Raw genomic sequence first — 18,499 nt, forward strand, 5'->3', positions numbered from 1 at the left:
GGGTTGATGGGTTGGAGGTCTCCAGTTTCTGCCCATTTTGGTCCTGGCTGGAGAATGGGAGCAAATGTTGGAGGAGACATAAGGGAGGGCACACAGAGGCACAGGCAGGAGCCTCCTCTTTGGAGAAAACCAGGGCAAGAAAATGCAGAGAGCAAAGGCCGGGCCAGTCGCCTTGAGACCACGTTGCCTCGAGTCATAGAATCATAGAAGAGTTTGGGTTGGAAGGGACCTTTAGAGGTCATCTAGTCCAAGCCCCTGACGTGAACAGGCACATCTTCAACTAGATCACAGCCCTGACCTTCAATGTTTCCAGGAATGTTTCCCTGTGGAGGACGATGTGGATGGGGGACAAAGCTGGGAAGGGCTGTCTGGAGAAAGTCTTTGCTGAAACTGTTAGAGGACCTCAAGTGAATTCAGGTGATGGAGACTGGGGAAATCCTGCATTTCTGGGCCCGTGGGGGCCACATGGTGCTGCCGTGTGAAGTCCCCACCCCACGGTGTGTCCCCAGCACGTGTCCCCAGCAGCCCTCTGTGATGTGTCACGCGCCGCAGTGAGGTCACAATGGCCGCGTTCTGGATTTCCCTCCCCGGGGCTGGTGCTGCCCCAGTTGCTCGTGGCATAGCCCGGAGAGAGCAGTGCGTCCATCCGGGAGATCCTGCTGCCATGAAGAGGATGATGAAAGTGCTTAGAGGTGAGTGGCTGGCAGGGGGCTGGGGGCTGATGGCTGCTGGAGGCAGTGTCTGTCCCAGCTGGGCACTGGGGGCTGTGTCCCCATCACCTCTCATCCTGCCGCCAGGCAACTGCGAGAGGGCTCAGGCTCCATCCTCTCCCTGCCCTCTGTGGGACAGCTGGGGACCGCTCAGATACGACCTGGCCCGGCTGGCTCTTGTCAGGGCTGCCCAGCCCCAGACCTCCCAGTCTTTCCTTGCAGAGCCCCTGTCCATCCCCTGCCCAGCTCAGGGCCCCCGTGCTGGACTCGCTCCAGCGTGCTGCTGCCGTTCTGGCACTGGGGAGCCCAGAATGGGCGCAGTCCCCCGGAGTGGTCTTCCCAGTGCCGCAGTGAGGGGAAGACTCCCTCCCCTCATCCCACTGACTGCCCTCTTGCCAGTACAGCCCAGCACGGGCTGGTCGTGCTGGGGGAGGCTGCCAAGATCCTCATCCCTCCCTGGTGTGAAGCCCTGCAGCCAGCAAAACCGTTTCTTTCTTTTCTTCCAGCTCTGTGCCCCTGCGTGGGGTCCCAGTCCAGTCCTGCACGTCCTGAGAAAGGAGGCAGGGCAACGGGGACTGTCCCTGTGGACTTCATGACCTTTGTGGACGTCAGGACTTCTCTGCTGGAGCGGCTGCAAGACCATGAGGTGAGGCTGGGTGGGGTTTAGGGCTCCCTTTTATGCCCCTGGCTTCTCCGGGTGCCCACGCAGCAGAGGGACATCTCTCCTGATGGCACCTCTTCCCCCCTACAGGCGCTTCATCCCCAAGCGCTGATCCTGGGCTGATCTCGCAGCGCTCTCCTGGGCAAGGCAAAGCCTCTGTCATAAACCCCAGCATCTCTCTAGAGCCTTTGCCCAAGTGCCCGAGGCCCTTCCTGAGCTTTGGTTTGGGGAACTGTCCCAGCGTCGGGGCTCCTGCCTCTGCAAGGAACAATGCTGTGTCCCAAAGTGCAGGGTGCTCGTGGCTTCCCCTTCTTGGGGCACGGCCTCACTCCCATGCCTTCCCCTTTGCTGCAGTCCATTTGGATCTCTCAAATGTACAGGACAACATACTCTGATTTAAACTTTATTTCACGAGCTCATTGAGAAGTGAAAGAAACAAAGACGACAAACAGGGGCTCAATCCCCCTTTGCCCAGACTGGTCTATCATGTGAATTCACTTCTTCACCAGTCAAGTCATAAGGTTTCATAACTTACAGTCCGTAACTCTTCACACTGTGCATCTATGAGTGAAAAATGAAATTAGTTACCTAGCCAACAGTGAGAGTGCTCATCCTTCCTCCTCTGTCATGGTGCGGGCATCCCCTGTATCACAGCGGGAAGCAGGAAAGCCTCAGCAGTCCAGCTGCTCTTGGATCTGCTTCCAAAGCTTTTTTGACTAAGCGGATATTTTATACCCTCCAGCTTGGAGGTCTATACCATTTCCATAAGACAGTGGATTCTGAGGAAACTGCCAGACAAAGATTGGCTGCCAGAGGCAGCAGTCTGCTGATGCTAATGGCCTCATCAGGGCCCTTTAGCTCTTTCTGGCCACCTCTCCTGCCTACGTGGGGCTCTCGCTTTGACCTGATGGCGCTGCACCCAGCGTGCATCAGGCATTTCGTATGAGCTGGGTCAGCTCCAATCTAGGCAGGAGTTGAGTGAACAGTCACACCCTTCCTCGCCTGCCACTTTCCCTCTGGCCTCTGCCATCTGCTGTTGCCAGCAGTGACCTCCCAGGCTCCCTTGTGGCCTTTTACCCTGGTGGGGTCGATCCCTCTCTGGCTCTCTGCGAGTGTCAGAGGCGCTATGGAAGATCTTGCTGTTCCTCATGGCTGTGCTGACCGATGCCTGGGAACGAGGCAAAGCAAGTTCCCTCACTCCCCTTTGTGGTCTGTCCCCAGGGTGACCGAGTGGAGACATACCGGGAGCTGGAGATCGTCTTGCATGGAAACAACAGCTTTTTGACAAGTGGTGCGGTGAACCGCCTGATAGCAGAGGCGTCCAGGGACATGCGAGCAGCCCAGGTGAGCTGCTTCTCTTTCAAGGCCACAAAGCAGCCTGCCTCTGCCCCTGGTTTTGGGGAAATAGAGAGTGGCACAGAGATGTTCCTCGGTTATTCGGAGCCAGCAGAGGTGCTAAGGGAGAGGCTCTGGGTACTCGTCATTACAGGGAATTTGGAGAGGGGATGCAGAGAGCTGCGCAGAGAAGCAGACTCGGGGCTGTTTCTAACTGTACAAGTGCCGGGTTCAAGCCCAAGGCTATTGCTCCTGCCTTGAGGAAGAGCCATGGGAAGCCCACGGAGAGGTGCCAGGGGGGTCTCGAGTCTGCAACAGTTTGTTGCTGGCATCTCCATGGAGAGGGAGAGGGGGCAGTGGCACGGGGCTGTGCCGGGGAAAAGCCTCCCTTGTCTCGCCAGGCAGCTGCTTGCCTGCCTCAGGGTACAAAGGGTAGCAGCTGCCTGGGCCCGAGCACAACTGCCCTGAGGGGTCTGGCAGAGGAGATGAAGGTCATTCAGCCTGTCCCAGTGTCTCGGCCTTTTCCTCGGGAATGCTTAACCGTGATGCTTTTGCAGGGTGTGACATGTGAGGTGAAGATGGTCGCTAGCAATGTCCTGGTGACTCTGGCCCGCTCCCACTTCCACTTTGTCATGGCCGAGCTCCAGAGCCACCTGAAGGCCATGGGGAAGGTCCCTGATGAGATTGTGCTCCTCACCTTGGGCAAAATGGCCCACAGCTACGGTACGTCACCCTCAGCCTCTTGGTTTGGGTAGGGGTCTGTGAGAATGGGGACAAGGGATCCTCCCCCTCCCTAAATGCTCTGTGTTGAACTGGGGGGCTATGGAGTTCGTGTGCCTCCTTGCTCTGTGCCAGGGCTGGCTGACAGCTCTTTCTTACCGGCCCAATCCCAGTCCCCAGAGGGTAGGAAGCCGTTGGAGACAAACCTGCGGGGTCTCCATCCCCTGCTGTCCTTCCCACTTCTCCAAAACGCTTCCCTGTGCCCCGCTCGGAGAAGGCAGCCCTCCCCACGGCATCTGGCACGTCCTGCATGGCCCAGCAGTCCCAGCCTTGCCAGGGATCGAGCCCAGTCTCCCGTGTCTCTCACTGACCCTCTCGGTGCCTCTGTCCCTGCCTTCTCTGCAGCCCTGCGGTGCATCCCCTTCGTGAGGATGACGATGCTCGCCCTGCACGCCATGCTGAGCCGGGTGGGGAGTGGCCGGATCCTGCGCGCCATCTGCAGCGGTGAGTGTCAGGTCCTTGGCCACGGTCCCAGGGACGGAGGCTGGCGTTGCCTTTGATGCCTCCATGTGGTCTCAGAGGGAACGTGGTGGGTGTCAGCCTGTGGTGAGGTCAGGCCTTGGTGATCCTGAACTGCTGTGAGTGTGTAGAAGGAGCAGGGGAAGCTCGGGAGGTTTCTGTGGGCAGGACGTGGCAGCATTGCACAGAGAAACTCCTGGGTCCTGTCCCACAGCTTCTGTTCCCTTGCTTTCCTCTGGCCTTAAAATCCCTGCTTGGGAAGGGAAGGGGCTGCAGTAAGAAATTCTGGAGAGGAAGGGGCCATTGAGGAGGAGAAGGTGCGATGGGGCAGAGGAGAGAAACAGTGGGGTCTTTGAATCCAGACACCTGAAGAGCAGAGATTGCCCTCGGATCCTGACCTGGTCCTGGGATGAGCCTGCCGAGCCTGGGACTGTCCTTCAAGCAGCCTTGGGCGAGGGTGCAAGGTACCGGCACTGCCGCAGACTCTCACATGCTCCCTTCTCCCTTCTCCTGGTGCAGTTCTGGAGCAGTGGTCGAAAGCAGTCAACACACACTTCTGCAAGCGGGAGCAATGCCCCTTCCCTGGCAAGGGGGTGGCACAGTTCTGTGAAGCCATCTACCCTGTCTTCCGCTACGTGGTGGTAAACTGGCTGGAGTGCACGGAGGAAGCGGTGAGCAGTGCTGCTTTCCACAGCTGGGGCTGCAGCGGGGATGCCCATGTCAGTGGGTCTGTCTGTGCCCAGTGGGGTGTGAGCAGAGGGGCGAGGGGAGGGGGGCCAAGTCCTGGGGCCTTTCTGCAGGGAGGGCTGGGCTACCAGCATGGGGAGATGCTCTCTCTCCTCTGGAGTGAGCTCTTCTCTTGCAGGGCAGAAGGGAAAGGGAAAGCCCTCCCAGTGGGAAGGGCAGACGGGTGTGCCTGTCTGATGCTGAGCACTAGGCAGACCTTCAGCCCACCGAGCAGAGCCTGTCCCTTTGCTTTCCCTCTTCAGGACAAGCAGGCTGTCCTCGGGGCGGTGGCTGCCATGATGGGGGTCCTTCTGCGTGAGGAGCAGCACCGAGAGCATGCGTGGGAGCAGCTCCCCTGGCTCCTGCACCAATATCATTGGGTCCTGGACACTTCCTGGGTCAGCAAGGTGAGGTGTTGTGCAGGGCCTGGCATGGCTGCTGGAGTGGGTCTGTGCGAGTGCCATGAGGTGCTGAGGAGATGTGAGGTGCCAGGAGAAGTTGAGAAGCCCTTAGAGGAGGAAGAGGGAGAACAGGGGAGGCCTGGGGCTTTCAGGGCTCTTTGGGAAAGAGAAATGGGGGGGGGCGGGGGGGCGCACGGGGAGGGGGGTGCAGGAGGGAGGGTGATTTCCTGGGGCTCATCTTCTCAGGAAGGGAGGCATTGCCCCCTCCCTGGGGCTCTGTGTGCAGGAAGAGCTTTGCCCTAATGCCCAGGGCTGTGTCCAGTCCCGCCCAGTGAGGGGTGAGGCCTGCTGAGTGGGAAGTGCCAGGAAAGGGAGTTTTCAGCACCCGGCTCAGTTCAGAGGAAAGAGACATTGCCGATGCTGCTCTGAGGGGAGGGCAAACAAGAAGCCCCGTGCAGGAGGGTTTGAGGTTTTCCCCTGGAGCTGTCGTTAGGGACTGCCCTTATGCCAGAGGTGCTGGGTTTCTCCTTTCCCAAGTGCCTTTAGGTGGCTTTAGCCCCCTCCTCCTGCCTCGTTCTCTTGCAGAGCCTCTGCTATGTCCTGGAGGTGCTGGAGGGAGTTCAGACCCCAATCCCACAGGGCACAGCTCTTGCCATCAGGACCGCTGTGCACCGCCAGGTAAGGGGAGCCTGCGCCCTGCGCCGGCCTGGGGCCTGCACGTGTGATTGCCATGGAGGGATGAGACCTGCCGGTGGGCAGGGCAGGGCAGGGCAGGGCAGGGTGTCCCTCCGCCGGGCCCTTCCTGCAAGCCAGGAGAACGCCAGGATTTGTGATCCAGGTGCCACCTGAAGGCTGCAGGAGGCCCGATCGTGGCTGTTTGGAACAGGGCCGAGCGGCAGCCCCAATTCCCACAGCAATTTCCCTCTCGGCCAAGTCCCAGGAGGACGTTGGAGCACCAGCAGCCTAGGGACAGCCTTTCAACACCGCTCAGCCTCAGCTCCTGGGCAGCCGGTGCTGCTGCAAACCCCTGCATGTGCCTGGGGCCACCCTGGGGTGGGCTGGGTTTTGGCTGTGGGTCCTGTGCCCAGAGTGCCCAGGGAGAGGAGAGTGGGGAGCCCCATTTCTCTTCAGTCCCTCTCAACACTGCTGCGACTGTCTCTAAAACGGACCTTGTTCCCACAGCTCTCAGATGTGACCCCGGAGCCCGGCCCGGCCCATCAGGCAGTGCTGACCCGCTGCATGGTGCTGCAGGGTAAGGAGAGGAGGCTGGGCGAAGCCCCGCCGTGCCCTGGCAGCTCTCTCCCTGCCCTTGGCGGCTGGGGGCAGCTGCCTGCTGATGCAGAATGCGATTTCTTGCCCGCAGCACGGATGTGCCCCGAGAAGACGGCCGTGACTCTGCACTCCCTGCTGAGCGGTGGGAGCGAGGCCGGTCGCATGGCAGCACTGGGCCTGCTGGGAGCGCAGGCCCACTCTGACGGTCAGTGCCACAGACCTGGGACACAGGCAGGGCTTGGGGCTGCTGGGCTGAGAGCAGGAATGGGCTGAAATTGGTGCACCTGCACCCAAAATGGAGCTGCCAAGAGCGGGTCCCCCGGCTGAGCTGACGCCCCCCGACAGGGCTCGAGCTCTGCCCTGGCAGTTAGAAATGGCGGCACAGCAGGGACGATGCTCCAAGCTCAGTAACACGGGCAGGCTGGTGGGTGAGCGGGTGGGCTGGTGTGCGCAGGAGCGGCGTGTACCCATGCTGTTTTGCTTGTCCTCTGTGTTACCATAGCTTTCAGGCTATAACATAGCTCTGCCTCTAGAATCGGAGGTGCTCCGGCTACGCCGATGCCTCCTGTGAAGCCAGAGCCAGGCCCCGGTTTTCTGTTCCCAGTGAGTGCTGCTGGGTTTGGCCAGGGGTTGTGCCAGTCCGTGTCTCCCTGCACCCCACTAGCCCTGAGCAGGAGCCCAGGAAAACCAAAGGGCAGAAGGCAGGAGCTCTGCTCTGCTGTGCCCCTTGCTGGGCGCAGAGGCCTGGCTCTCCTGCTCGCAGCGCGCTCTGGTGAGCCGGGGCTCGTTCCTGGCCGTGCTGGAGCTGCCTTCATCTCAGGCTGGGCAGCCCTGGGAGCCCCCAGGCCAGCGCTGTGACACCGCAGCTGCTCTCAGCCCTCAGCCCTGGGTGGGGGCATCAGAGGTGCGAGGGTGATGGCACGGCGGGGGCTCGTCACCTCACGCAGCCTTTCTTCCTCCCTGCAGCCCAGCTACCGGCTCCCCAGGTCCTGTTGTCTCGGCTGCTGGTGAGTAGTGGGGCCCTGGGAGAGAGCTTCTCTGGCCAGGGCTGGTGGGAGAGCCTGGGGCAGAGTTGAGGCCAGTGCCGGCACCCCTGTGGAGGAGGCAGCGTGCTTGAGCCTGCCTGAGCCTGTGGGGGATCTCACTCCTTTCTCGGGGCTGGCAGCACCCCGGGTGAAGCCATCGGCTGCCCACTGCTGGCCGAGCGGTGCCGAGCTCCCTCCGTCCCTCCCTCCCTGCCATGAGAAACTGTGGCTCTGGGGGCGGGAGCGACCCTTCTCTCCTGCCCTCGCCTAGGTGGTGGCAGCAGCTCCCTACGCGAAGAGGGAACGCGCCGTCGCTGCCTTGCAGCTGCTGCAGACCCTCCAGGGCAGGATCCACAGAGCCTTGGGGGCGGCGTGGGTGACAGAGATCCCCCTCCTGCTGCAGTACCTGCAAGGTAAAGTGCGGGTGGGGAGGGAGGCTGGAGGGAAGGGAGGAAGGCAAGGCAGGAAAATGCAGGTTCCCAGCGTGACAGAGGGGAATTGTCCCCAGTTCCCCGGCCCTTGCTCTGCTGCCTTTCCCCTTCCAGGGAGCCAGCAGTGAGGCCGGGCGCAGCCGTCCTCCGACATCAGTTTGTCCCAGGGGATGGACGGGGCCGTTGGTGTCCCTTGGACGGCAGGTCTTGGTGGCACCTCCGTGTCCTGGGCAGGATGGCGTTTGGGACAGGGACAGGCCTGGTGCTCCTGGACGGGATGCAGCCCTGGGCTTTGGAGGACCAAGTCCCCAGGCCAGGCCAGGATTGCAGCAGCCGTCCTTGGCAGTAGTCTGGGAGAAGGGCTGCAAATGGGTAGAAAGCAGTGGGCCATTATGGCGAAAATGTGTGTGGCTGGTGCGTGCTGTGACTCAGGGGTTGGAATTGTTCTGGGAGCTGCAGTCCGGCAGCAGGGATCAGCTGCGCTCAGTGTGTCCTTCCCTAGCTGGAATCAGTGGCTCTGACATATGCCCCTGGGATCCCTCCTGTGTCTTTGGCCTGAAAGGTGCTCGTAGGCCCTTTCTAGGCTGATGGCCTGGGGCTTTTGGGAGGTCTGACCGCAGAAGAGACCGCTGGGTTCGCATTTGATGTGAGCTTGAATAGCAGCGAGAGCTTTTGCTTCCTCTTTCTTTCTAGGAAGAACTGAGAGCACCCTGCACTCTGCAGAGTGGCAGCACCGTGTGCTTCAGGTACAGTATCCTTGGGGGGATGTCACAGGTAGAGGCAGAGAAGAGGGAGCAAAGTTGTGGGAGGAAGCTGGGGCTGCCCTTGTAGGCACCAGGAGGTGGGGGCACCTCCTGAGCACCCTGCGCCTACCCCCGCGGTAGGTGCCTTCCCACTCCGAGGAGCTGCTGCCCGCCCTCCTGCCACGGCTGATGGCTAATGCCCTCGAACGCTGTGGCACACGCTTAGCACTGCCATCTCTTCTCTGTCCGGCGTGCCGGGGGTCTCACCTGAGGTGTTAGGAGAAGAGGGAAGCTGGTGAAAAGAGGGTTGGGTGGGATGGGGGAAGAGACTGCTGTTCTGGGCAGCTCTCCCCCAGCAGCGTCCTGGGACACACGAGCGTGGAAACGGCCCTGGCCAAGGGCAGGACAACACTCGCTTCCTCTCCTGTTCACCCCAGTTCCTGCGAGCGTCGCTGGAGCCCATCGAGGACCAGACCTGGACCGTGGGCCTGAGCCAGGAGCTGAGCCAGCAGCTGGGCAGCTCTGCCCCCCGCTCCTGGGAGAAGGTGTGTCTCCTGTCCTGTGCCAGGGCTGGGGCTGGGGCTGGGGCTCTGCCGACACAGGCGTTTTCCACTGCTTCCCCTTCCTCACCCCAAAAGGCGCTTCCCCCTGGGTTGCCCCAGCGACTGGCCACAGCCTGGCACTGCGGCCGGCCTCGCCTGCTCCCGGGGACGGTTGGGTGCGTCTGGGGCCAGCCCTCTCCTGACAGGTCGAGCTGTGACCACATCTCGGGCTCGGGCTCTTCTCTTTCAGCTTTTCCTTTACAAGGCTCTGGGGACGGCGCTGGCAGCTTGTCGGGACCTCAGACATGTCCAAGGGCAGGTGCTGAGGTTCCTCCAGGAGACAAACCCTGTGGAGCTGTCTGAGGCCCAGGTGAGGCGCTGCTCATGTCCTGAGCATCCCCTGCCCATTTCTGGGCGAGACGGAGGCTGCTCCTGACCTCCTTGATTTCCCCATTGCTACCGTTTCCTCCTTGCTACAACATCCTGCCTGGCTGTTGTCACTGCCATGGCTGAGTGCCTGGGCTGGAGCCGACTCCCCATTTCTCTGTGGTTGCAGGGAATGGTTTCCGTTGTGTCCTACGCTGCCGAGAGCCACTTCCACCTGGTCTTGGACACGGTGACCATGTTCTCTGCTGCTTTCACCAGAGATGGGTTCTATCAGACTTCCACGGGCTGGGAGGTAAAGGATCCAGGGTTTTGCTGTTTGGCTTTCCTTTTTTGGCCATCTTTCCACTTGCACACCTGCAACAGCCCAATAGTGGCAGCTGCATTTCGGTTAGGCCTCTTGTAGGAGCTACTGGAGACCTGTGTTTCTGAGGGGACGTCCTGGCATTGGGGCCCCTGAGGTGTCTTTGGAAGGGACGGGGTTTGACAGCGGGTGGATCAGAGCCACCCAGCCGGGGCAGATGCAGCGGATGCTTGCTTGCAGCTGCCTTGCCCGTGACTTAACTTCAGCAGGAGCTGGTGACAGGGGGGTGGGCATGGCGTGCCATCTGCCTCTTCCTCAAAGGTGGAGGCAGGGAGCAGGAGCCTTGGTGAGGTTTCGCTGGTTCTGCTCCCCACCCAGGGGCGGTGGGGAAGCCTTTCTGGGCAGGGCAGGGCCCTGCAGAGAGAGTGGTGCAGCATGGCTTGGGAGGTGAGCAGCCGGGGCTCATCTGCGCCAGTGACCGGCATAGGCTGCGCATCTCTGAGCAGGACCGTGACAGGCTGTGTCAGATACCTTTCCACAGAAAGGTTCCAGACAGCTCCCCGACCTCTCCAATCAGTGGTAAAACAGCCAGCAGTGTGTGCGGTGCTGGCTGCACCTCCTCCCCATCCCCATGTGAGAACCCAAGCTGTGGGGTGGGAGCAGCTTGCAGCCCCCCCCAGAGCTCGCAGCTTGAGGAATGGCTTGGGGAGCTGCTGGGAGGTGCCCAGGGAAAGAAGGAGCTGGTGAGGGTGCGGGGCAGGGCTGCCGCAGGAGCCCGCAGGAGTCCCAGGGCTGACGTTTCTGTTGACACAGGTACAGCGGGGGCAGAACACGGAGAGCGCCCAGGCCACCTGCGCTGCTCTCATGCGCACCTACAGCGGCATTGCGCTGCGTGCCCCCAAGGAGCAGCTGCTCACCCGTGTGGATAGAGAAATCCTGGGCAACATCCTGCAGCTCTCCAGAGCTAAGCAGAGGGTAAGCGCACAGCGTGTGTGGGACAGGGATGCCTGGGTGCCCCATCTCCAGCCCCTCGGAGATCGGGTGTACCGAGAGGGATGGTCTTTATCTAAAGATCTCCCAAGGAAGGGTTTGTCCTCAATGTCCAGATCTGACCCCTGCCATGGGTTCCCCCTGCCCATGCTCCACTTCCACTGCTCAGCCCTTCAAAGAGTTCAAGGGGTGCTTTTCTCTTTGTGGCTTCAGGACTTGGTGCTCAAGATGGCCCTGGTGGAGAGCATCACCGAGGTCAGCTGTGCCATCCAGGCTGTGGGTGTCTGTGGCAGCTTTGAGCTCTCCTTAAAGCAGGAGGCGATGCAGACCCTGCTGGTAAGTGCCCGTAGCCGGGGCGGTCACGCGGGGGAGTTCTGGGCTGCGCCATCAGACTGCTGGGGCAGTGCCTGCCCAGGCCTGGCAGCAGAGCCTGTCCCCGGGGGAAGCGGGAGGGCTGTCGCATATCTCTGCCTGCTGCCAACTCTGCCCTTGTCTCTCTGGGACGTGCAGGACTGGATAAAGGGAGAGCCCTGGGACTCCCTGGTGTATGGAGTGTTCCACGTCCTGGAGGAGTTGAGGTGAGGTCTGTTCCCCGGGCTCTGGGGACCCCCAGTGTGCCCCAGCCCAGCTGGCTGGGGCAGCCCCAGTGGCCTTGAGCATGGGGCCAGGAGGTGCTGGGGCTGTGGGGTGGGAGGGTGTTCCGCACTTTGGGTGTGTCCCAAAGGAAGGGAGCCCCGGGGGGTGGGGGTTTGCCTGCTGCCTGGAGGGAGGCAGGAGTTGCTGGAGCTGAAGGCAGTGCTCTCTGGCAGGGGCTGGGTCCTCGATTAGGAGGAGCCCAGTTGTGGTTTAAGGTGCTTTGGAGCGGGCTATTAAATCCCCTTTCTGTTTTCTCTCGCTTTCTCCTCTGTCCAGCAAGCTGAGGCCACCTCTGAGCAGGGAGGAAAACCGCAAGCTGCTGTCAGTGTGCTGCCAGAGTGCCTTGTCCTATCCCTCCAAGGAGCAGATGGAAAAGAGAAGGAGGACAGGGAAGGCAGCTGTGAACGTGCAGGTACCCAGCGGCCAGTGCCTGCCCACCTCTGGGTCAGGATGCCAGCTCAGCGCGCCCTGGCAGCCCCCATGATGCAGACCCTCAGCTCTCCTTTCCTGCTTTTAGATTCTGAACAGGAGGAACATGGAAGATCTGAGCCACCTCATGGAAACCTGGCTGGAGACAGAGGCGACCTCTGCCTGCTTTGATGACGTGGTCCTTGTGAGTAGCCGTGGGGCAACAGGAGAAGTGTTGTGGGGGCAGAGAATTGAGGCCGGGGGGCGGGGATAGGAGTGGGACACCTTTCCTGCGGAAAGTGGGGCTTTGGCTCCTTGCTGCGAGGCTGTGCGTCTGACCGGGGCCAGGGGCTGAGCGGGGGGCCAGGAGTGCCTGCCCAGCCACTGCAGCCTCAGGACAGGCAGAGAAGTGGGTCCTGACGGAGGGAAATCCAAGAGCCAGCCCTGAGCTGGGCGAGAGCAGCCGGGGGGAAGGCTGGAGTGGGGAGACGCTGTCAGGGCAGCAACACCTGGCTCAGGGCAGAGGCAGCTGGAGAGAGCGGGGCGGTGAGGGCTGCAGTGCCAGTGCTTGCTGGGGCTGTGGGCTGTGCCGGGAAGGGGCCAGAGAAGGAGGGAGAGGGATCTCAGGAAGAGAAAGATTTCTGTTGTGAGAGAGATGCACCTTGCCCCAGGTCCTGAAGGGCTGGCTCACCTCAGCCGAAGAATGGGAGCGGGAGAGAGCCCTGTGGGTCTGCGCCCATGTGCTGGGCGCTTGCAAGGAGCGATGTGAGCTGCTGGTGAGTAGGGGCCCCCACGTGCCCTGTGTCCCATTCCCACCATTCCTGTCCCTGGAAGGGAGCCCTGCCCAGCTGGGGGCTGGGTTTCGGGGCTCCTAGGATTATGGGGCAGCCCTTCTGCCTGCCCCTCTGCCCGGTTGCTGTTCAGGCAGCAGGATGGCCGGTAGAGATGAGCGGGTGCTGGGGCTGCCTGTGACCCTTTCCTGCTGCTCTCCCCTGCAGAGAGGCGGTCCCTGCAAGCAGTTGGGCTCCCTGGTGGGCCTGCTGGGCTTCCTGACCACCGACTACCTGGCCATGTCCCGCCAGAGGGCATGGGTCTGCCTTGGCTACCTTCTGCAAATGCAAGGTGAGGAGAGCAGGTGCTTCCCAGCCTCGCTCAGCCTGATCCTCCCTCCCTTCCTGACCTGGTGCCACAGGGGTCTCGTGGGGCCAGGCCCTGTCTCCGTGAGGGAAGGAGGAGGAACATGCTTCGCTGGTTTTGTGCCCCCACCCTGTTAGCCCTCGGCCTCCCTGGCCATCTCAGGAAGGATCTCGGGGAGAGGGTTGCGGAGTCCCACCTCCCCGGGGCGTGAGTGAGGCTGGGTGGTCAGGGCCATCCCTTGCTGCTGTCTGAGAGCAGGACACCACCACTGATGCCGGGGACTGCTGCCCTCCACGCCTGTCCCCCTCCCCATTCCAGGAGAGACAGAGAGTGGTCAGACAACTTGCTCAGATGAGGTCCCCAACATTTCAGAGAGTGCCTTCCCCCTCGCGCCGTGCCTTCATCCTGGTGGGACAGGCAGCTCCCCAGGAAGTCTCCAAACTCCTCCCTGCTAGGGAAGACATCTCCTGAGCACAAGGGAGGAAACCAGCGTGCTGCCCAGAGCCAACTGGGCAGCGAGGAGGAATCTGAGCTGCAGGCCCAGAGCATGCTGCAAAGGGCTGTGTTTGAATCCTCTCCTCTTTGGGCAGCAGGGTCTGCCTGTGCTGGGGAAGTCACGGGGAGGTCTCCTGCCTCCCAGAGATGGTGGTGGTCTGTGTGGGAATAGGGGACTCAGCTGCGAGGAGCAGAGGCTTCTGAAACCCTGAAGCCCCAGCAAACGTTTCAAGGAGGAAGAGGGCTCTTTCCAGCCCAGGATTTGTCAGCCATTTATCAGGCTCAGGAAATCCTGCTGCCCCGACTTCAGCAGGGTCCTGGGTTTCCCTGTGGCCTTCACTGCCACCACTTGGGTTTTCCTTTATCGGTATGTGGGACCAGAGGTTGGGCTTCTGTAGATGTGACTTCTCTTTTCTCCTGGTGTTTGTCCCAGCCAAGACCATGAAGGTGGTGCCTCAGGCAGATGAGATTGGGAGCCTCTGTGAGAAGCTGAACAGCCTGGACACTGAGACTGTGTTGGAGGCCTGCACCAAAATAAGAAAGGTAACTGGCCCCAAAACGGTGGGGTGGGGGCCAGCTCCTGGGCTCCTGCATGTCTCCCTGCTCCCCTCCAGAGAGTCTCTCTGTCTCCAGAGCGAGCTGCCAGGACAGGGGGTGTTAGCAAGTAGCTTTGGCTTTTGGCTTTTGGCTTTGAGCCAAGAGTGTCCCTTGGGCACACTGGAGCAGATACCGTGATGTGTGTGTTTGCGCACACGTCTGTGTGTGAGTGCTCTTGTCAGAATACACATTTGGTACATAAGCAAACCCCGTGGGGGAGACACTTCCAAGTGGGTGAGCTGCATCAGAGGTAAAGGGCACTGCATGCCCAGCATGCCCAGCAGGAGGATCAAGTGATTGCCCCCTGCGTGACTGCCGAGCTAACAGTCCCGCCAAGTTCCCTTTCCTTTCCGAAATGCGGGAGCAGAGCTGTGACACGGTCTCTCCTTGTTTCTGACTTGTTTCCAGGCTGTTTGTAAATGCATCCCCCCAGCACAGGCTACAGACTTCCTGACTGCCAACCTGGACAGCTTGCTGCATGTCACACCCATACGTGCAAGAGTGTGGTGGGAGTGGGTGTTTGCCTTCCTGGTGGAATCCAGCAAGGAAATACTCCAGGAGGTAAAGGGAACCTTTTTCTCCATTTGACTCTGTCTTTTCTCCTGCTGGCTGTTGCACTACACCGCAGATGTGGGTCAGGGTCAGGCAGGGTGGGAGGGGGGAGGTTTCGAGCTGGGTCTGGACTCTGTGTCGCAGGAGCAGGCGTTGCTCATGTGCTGAGTGACTGTGTCCGGGCCCCGCAGGACGAGGTAAAGGACATGCTGAGCCCTTCTCTCTCCTCTTCTTCCATCTAGGTGCCCCAAATCCTGAACACCCTTTGCACCTACTACATGCGGCAGAGCACTCACAGGCCCTTCTTGCTCCACGCGGTGTTTCTCCTCGCCCGCTTTCACCGGGAGCCTGTGATCAGCAGCCTGCTCCAGAAAGGTCTGCCCATGGACAGGTACGTGCACTACCCGCTTCCCCGCTGTAGTTAAACAGTGACCCTGCAGCTTGCTTGCACTGGGGTCTTTTTCTTCTGCCTGAACGGTCTTGGGTGTTGCACGACTGCGTGCTTGTGTCTACTGTGAGTGGGGTGTAATCCCCACTGCAGATGAGGAGGTTTGAGGGCACTGCAGGACTACGAGGATATGGGCTCGGGGTGAAAGTCTCTTCCCTTGCAGTGACACGGTGACGGTGTGGAGGAGCCTGGGGGGAGAGATCTTTGGGATTCAGATCCTGAGGTGCTTAGTGGAGAAGCTGAGCAGAGCGGGAAACGACTCCCTGGGGACTGACTCCTCCGCTTGTGAAGGGCACAGCCCTCAGACCGCTCTGGAGACTGTGACGGTACGTTCAACGGCAGACGCCTTTCTGCAGCTTTGCATCTGCTTTCTAGCTCCTACTTTGGCACAAGGGAGTCAGGTGCCCTTGGTGGAGACTCCCAGGGTGCTGTGCTGCGCCGGCCTCAAGGAATGTGGGGAGTCAGGACAGTTTTGTGCTCCTGAGCCACAAGGCTGTTGCAGAAGTGACAACCACAGAGAGCAACCCCCCAGCCCAGGCAGGCGGGGGAACCGGGCTGGTGGGAAAAGGCCTTGCCTGAACACGTGGTTCTTGGTCGTGTTTCCCTGCAGATCACCTTTGCCATCTCCGAGGTGGTGCTTGCCCTGAGGAGCACGGAGGAGCTCAGGCAACTGCTTCCCCACCTCCTTCCTTGCCTTCTGAGGTGGGCCAGTGAAACGCTGGGCGAGGAGAGGCTGCTTTCCCCCAGGAGCAGCTATAAACAACTGTTCCTCAAGGGCTGGGTGCTTGAGCAGAAGCCGTGCAGGTAAGGGGTGACGGGGCAGATGGAGGGGCTGGCTTCAGTTCCCCTGGCCAAGGCAGGTGCCTTTGTGGGGCTGAGGGAGTGCTTCGCCTGCCCCGATTCCTAGATGAGGAAACGGGTTGTTGCGGTTGGTTTTCCTTCTGTTCCTCCATGGAGAAACTCTGGCTACCAGGCAGGAAGGTCTTTACGCAGCTCTTATTGAGGACGGCTGTCGTCGGCCCCCCTGCATACCCTTGCATGCACAATAGCATTGCACTCCCTCGATGGTCCCCCGCTGGGGGCAGTGACTCTCGCGGGCACTGGTGTCATTCTTCGCGAAATGCTGGTGGGAAGAGGTATTAGGTGTTGCCTCGGTTGGTATCTGTCGTGGAGTCAGTCTTGGGGCATGGGTTTTCTTCTGCTTCAGCGGGATTGGGGCATGAAGAAAATGCCAGTGTTGGTCGCTGCAGTCTTGAAGGCTGTAAAGCATCCTTCAGGGGTACTTAACTCTGCTAAAGATAGGTCTTCCCCTAACCTGCTGTGATTTGAGAATTCTTTGGGTTTGTGCTGTTGCTGTTGTTCTGGTTTGTTTTGTTTGACTGTGTTTGTTGATGATGTGTTTTGTTTCTTTTGCCAGGATTTTCCTTTCAGCCATCGAGCTGGTGCTAGGCAGATGCATGGCGCAGAAGTGGATGCGGCTGCTCATGCGCTGGGCAGTGTGGGCTCGCCTGGAAGACCCCCTGGCTTACCCTGAGGGCGTGAGTCTCCTGAGCAGGTGAGAGCCCCAGGGGTGCATCTGGCCGACTCCTGCAGGGCTGTGCCCAGGAAAATGGCTGCCGGGACCCTTCTGGCGTGCCTGGCAAGCCGTCCTGAGCTAAGAATAGCGTCTGCGTTGGCGCAAGGGCACGTTGGAGACCCGGCCTGTGTCCTCCCTGGGTAAATGTGTGTCCCTCACTTGTGTCCCCTGCGCAGAGTCCTGCTCCACGCTGGGCTGGTCTCCTCCTCTCTGGTGAAGAACCTCGTCCCGTGGCTGGATTCCTGCTCGGTTAAACTGCGGGTGACAGCTGCAGCTTTCCTTGCTGAGGTAAGGCAGGAGAAGGGGAAGGAAGGGTCCAGAGGACTTGTCCTGAGGGACTGCTGCTTGGGATGTCTTTTTTTGTGGGAAGATCCCTGGAGAATGGGTCTCAGGAGTGGGGTGGTGTGGGGAGCGCCTGGCCGGGACCAGGTCCCCACGGCGCTGCCTGTGTTGTTCCAGATCTCTCCGGACTGCGCGATGCTGGTGACCTCCAAGGGGGGCTGGCACTAGAGTGCCTCCACGATACCTGGCCCCAGCCAGCACCAAAGAGTTCATTAAAGCTCGTTACAAGAGGCCTAAAGAGGAGCGTATCATTTTTTTCCCTGATGGCACCTTCGTGGTTGGCGAGAGCACATGTAGGTGACACTGAGGCGGGGGCTGCCAGCTGTGGGGCCCCTCTCAGATCTTCCCAGGCTGGGAACAGCGGAGTCGTGCCGGGAGAGACCCCAGCGCAGGCCTCTCCCCATGGGGTCCCGGGGCCTCGCCGTGCCAGGGTGAGAAAGTGGACTAAGCCTTGTTTAAGCAACCCAAGGAAGTCTCCAGATGCATCACTCCAGGTCTTATTGGGGACTCTAATGACCCTGACACTCACTGGGTTTGAGAAGGGGAGAATAATACTCCAGATGCTTTTAAAGCTGGCTTTGCTATAAAAAAAAAGTGAAGTCAAAGGACCTGCACAGGAAATTCATTTTTAGGAATAAAATGGCCCATTCAAATGTCCCTTCAAATGCCCAATTCTGTTCATCTAGTCCATGACTTGGGCTCCGTGTATTCTGATGGCCATTCAGGACAGGAAAGATGCTTGTATTGGACCGCTGGGTGCTGAAACCAGATCAGGTTGGCTCCCCACTGCACTCGTTTGGTTCTTTATGAAGTTCATCCTCCATTGATCTGGGTGGCTCCTGCTGTAGTACTTTTGCTGTGCAATGATATGACATCATACAGCTATGGTATCACACCGCTATGGCATACTACACACAAATCATGGGTTATTTTCACCCAAGATTTTATCTCCTTGCAGTGCTGAGGGCATGAGGAGACAGGCCAGTGTCTCCCCATGTCCCCTCTGCAGTTCCCCTCACATTATTTGGAGGCGTGGTGCTCCTTAATTAACGATTAACGTGTTACGACAAAATTCAGCGGTGTGTGGATTGAAAAAGCAGTGATGACCCTCTCCCGTTTCATTCTTTCTTCCCATCACTTGCTCAGGCTTTGGGAAGACAGGAAATGAAGAAAGGTGAAATTCTTGGACGCCAGTGATTGAACTCTCACTCTCAGCCTCAGCTGAATCCCTTCTCCTTGGGCAACACTGAAAGACACAGGCTGAGATCTTTCACCATGGGGGCAGATGCTTGGTCCTCTATCAAGACAGCAATGTGTTGTGGTTTAACCCCAGCCGGCAACTGAGCACCACACAGCTGCTCGCTCACTCCCAAGAAGCAGGATGGGGGGAAGACAATTAGAAGGTTAAAAGGGAGAAAACTCGTGGGTTGAGATAAGATGAATTTAATATGTGAAATAAAACTAATAATGATAAATTGTAATGGAAGGGAAAATAAGAAAAAGAGAGTGAACCAAAAGCCAAGAAAGACAGGTGATGTAAATGAA

The 18,499-nt window shown here is 59.7% G+C and overlaps 2 protein-coding genes across 2 annotated transcripts; both read left to right on the forward strand.

The window, feature by feature from the left end:
* Positions 1-562: 562 nt before the first annotated feature.
* LOC141924013 (maestro heat-like repeat-containing protein family member 2B) lies at positions 563-12,682 on the forward strand. The gene is made up of 27 exons (XM_074825821.1): positions 563-692; positions 798-889; positions 987-1,060; positions 1,110-1,356; positions 2,593-2,715; positions 3,264-3,429; positions 3,832-3,930; positions 4,465-4,616; positions 4,935-5,078; positions 5,658-5,750; positions 6,255-6,324; positions 6,436-6,549; positions 6,972-7,116; positions 7,165-7,351; positions 7,641-7,782; positions 8,494-8,546; positions 8,981-9,088; positions 9,336-9,455; positions 9,642-9,764; positions 9,865-10,048; positions 10,152-10,522; positions 10,587-10,748; positions 10,977-11,099; positions 11,274-11,341; positions 11,676-11,811; positions 11,917-12,012; positions 12,479-12,682. The coding sequence occupies exons 1-27, from the start codon at positions 563-565 to the stop codon at positions 12,680-12,682; spliced, it is 3,726 nt and encodes a 1,241-aa protein (XP_074681922.1).
* Positions 12,683-12,685: 3 nt separating this feature from the next.
* Positions 12,686-17,192, forward strand: LOC141923695 (maestro heat-like repeat-containing protein family member 2B). Its single transcript, XM_074825315.1, has 9 exons — positions 12,686-12,929; positions 13,873-13,982; positions 14,445-14,597; positions 14,831-14,979; positions 15,200-15,362; positions 15,647-15,840; positions 16,454-16,591; positions 16,789-16,900; positions 17,072-17,192. Exons 1-9 carry the CDS (start codon positions 12,740-12,742, stop codon positions 17,120-17,122), a joined length of 1,260 nt encoding a protein of 419 aa, XP_074681416.1. The 5' UTR covers positions 12,686-12,739; the 3' UTR covers positions 17,123-17,192.
* Positions 17,193-18,499: the final 1,307 nt, after the last annotated feature.

This window comes from Strix aluco, chromosome 5, assembly GCF_031877795.1.
Source record: "Strix aluco isolate bStrAlu1 chromosome 5, bStrAlu1.hap1, whole genome shotgun sequence".
Classification (NCBI taxonomy): Eukaryota; Metazoa; Chordata; class Aves; order Strigiformes; family Strigidae; genus Strix; species Strix aluco.

Coding starts and splice junctions, on each gene's coding strand:
- LOC141924013 (XM_074825821.1), top strand. CDS start 563: ATGGCCGCGTTCTGGATTTCCCTCCCCGGGGCTGGTGCTGCCCCAGTT. Junction 5,751..6,254: donor GGACCGCTGTGCACCGCCAG/GTAAGGGGAGCC, acceptor TTGTTCCCACAG/CTCTCAGATGTGACCCCGGA. Junction 7,783..8,493: donor CCTGCTGCAGTACCTGCAAG/GTAAAGTGCGGG, acceptor CTTTCTTTCTAG/GAAGAACTGAGAGCACCCTG.
- LOC141923695 (XM_074825315.1), top strand. CDS start 12,740: ATGGCCGGTAGAGATGAGCGGGTGCTGGGGCTGCCTGTGACCCTTTCC. Junction 14,980..15,199: donor AAAGGTCTGCCCATGGACAG/GTACGTGCACTA, acceptor CTTCCCTTGCAG/TGACACGGTGACGGTGTGGA. Junction 16,592..16,788: donor GGCGTGAGTCTCCTGAGCAG/GTGAGAGCCCCA, acceptor TCCCCTGCGCAG/AGTCCTGCTCCACGCTGGGC.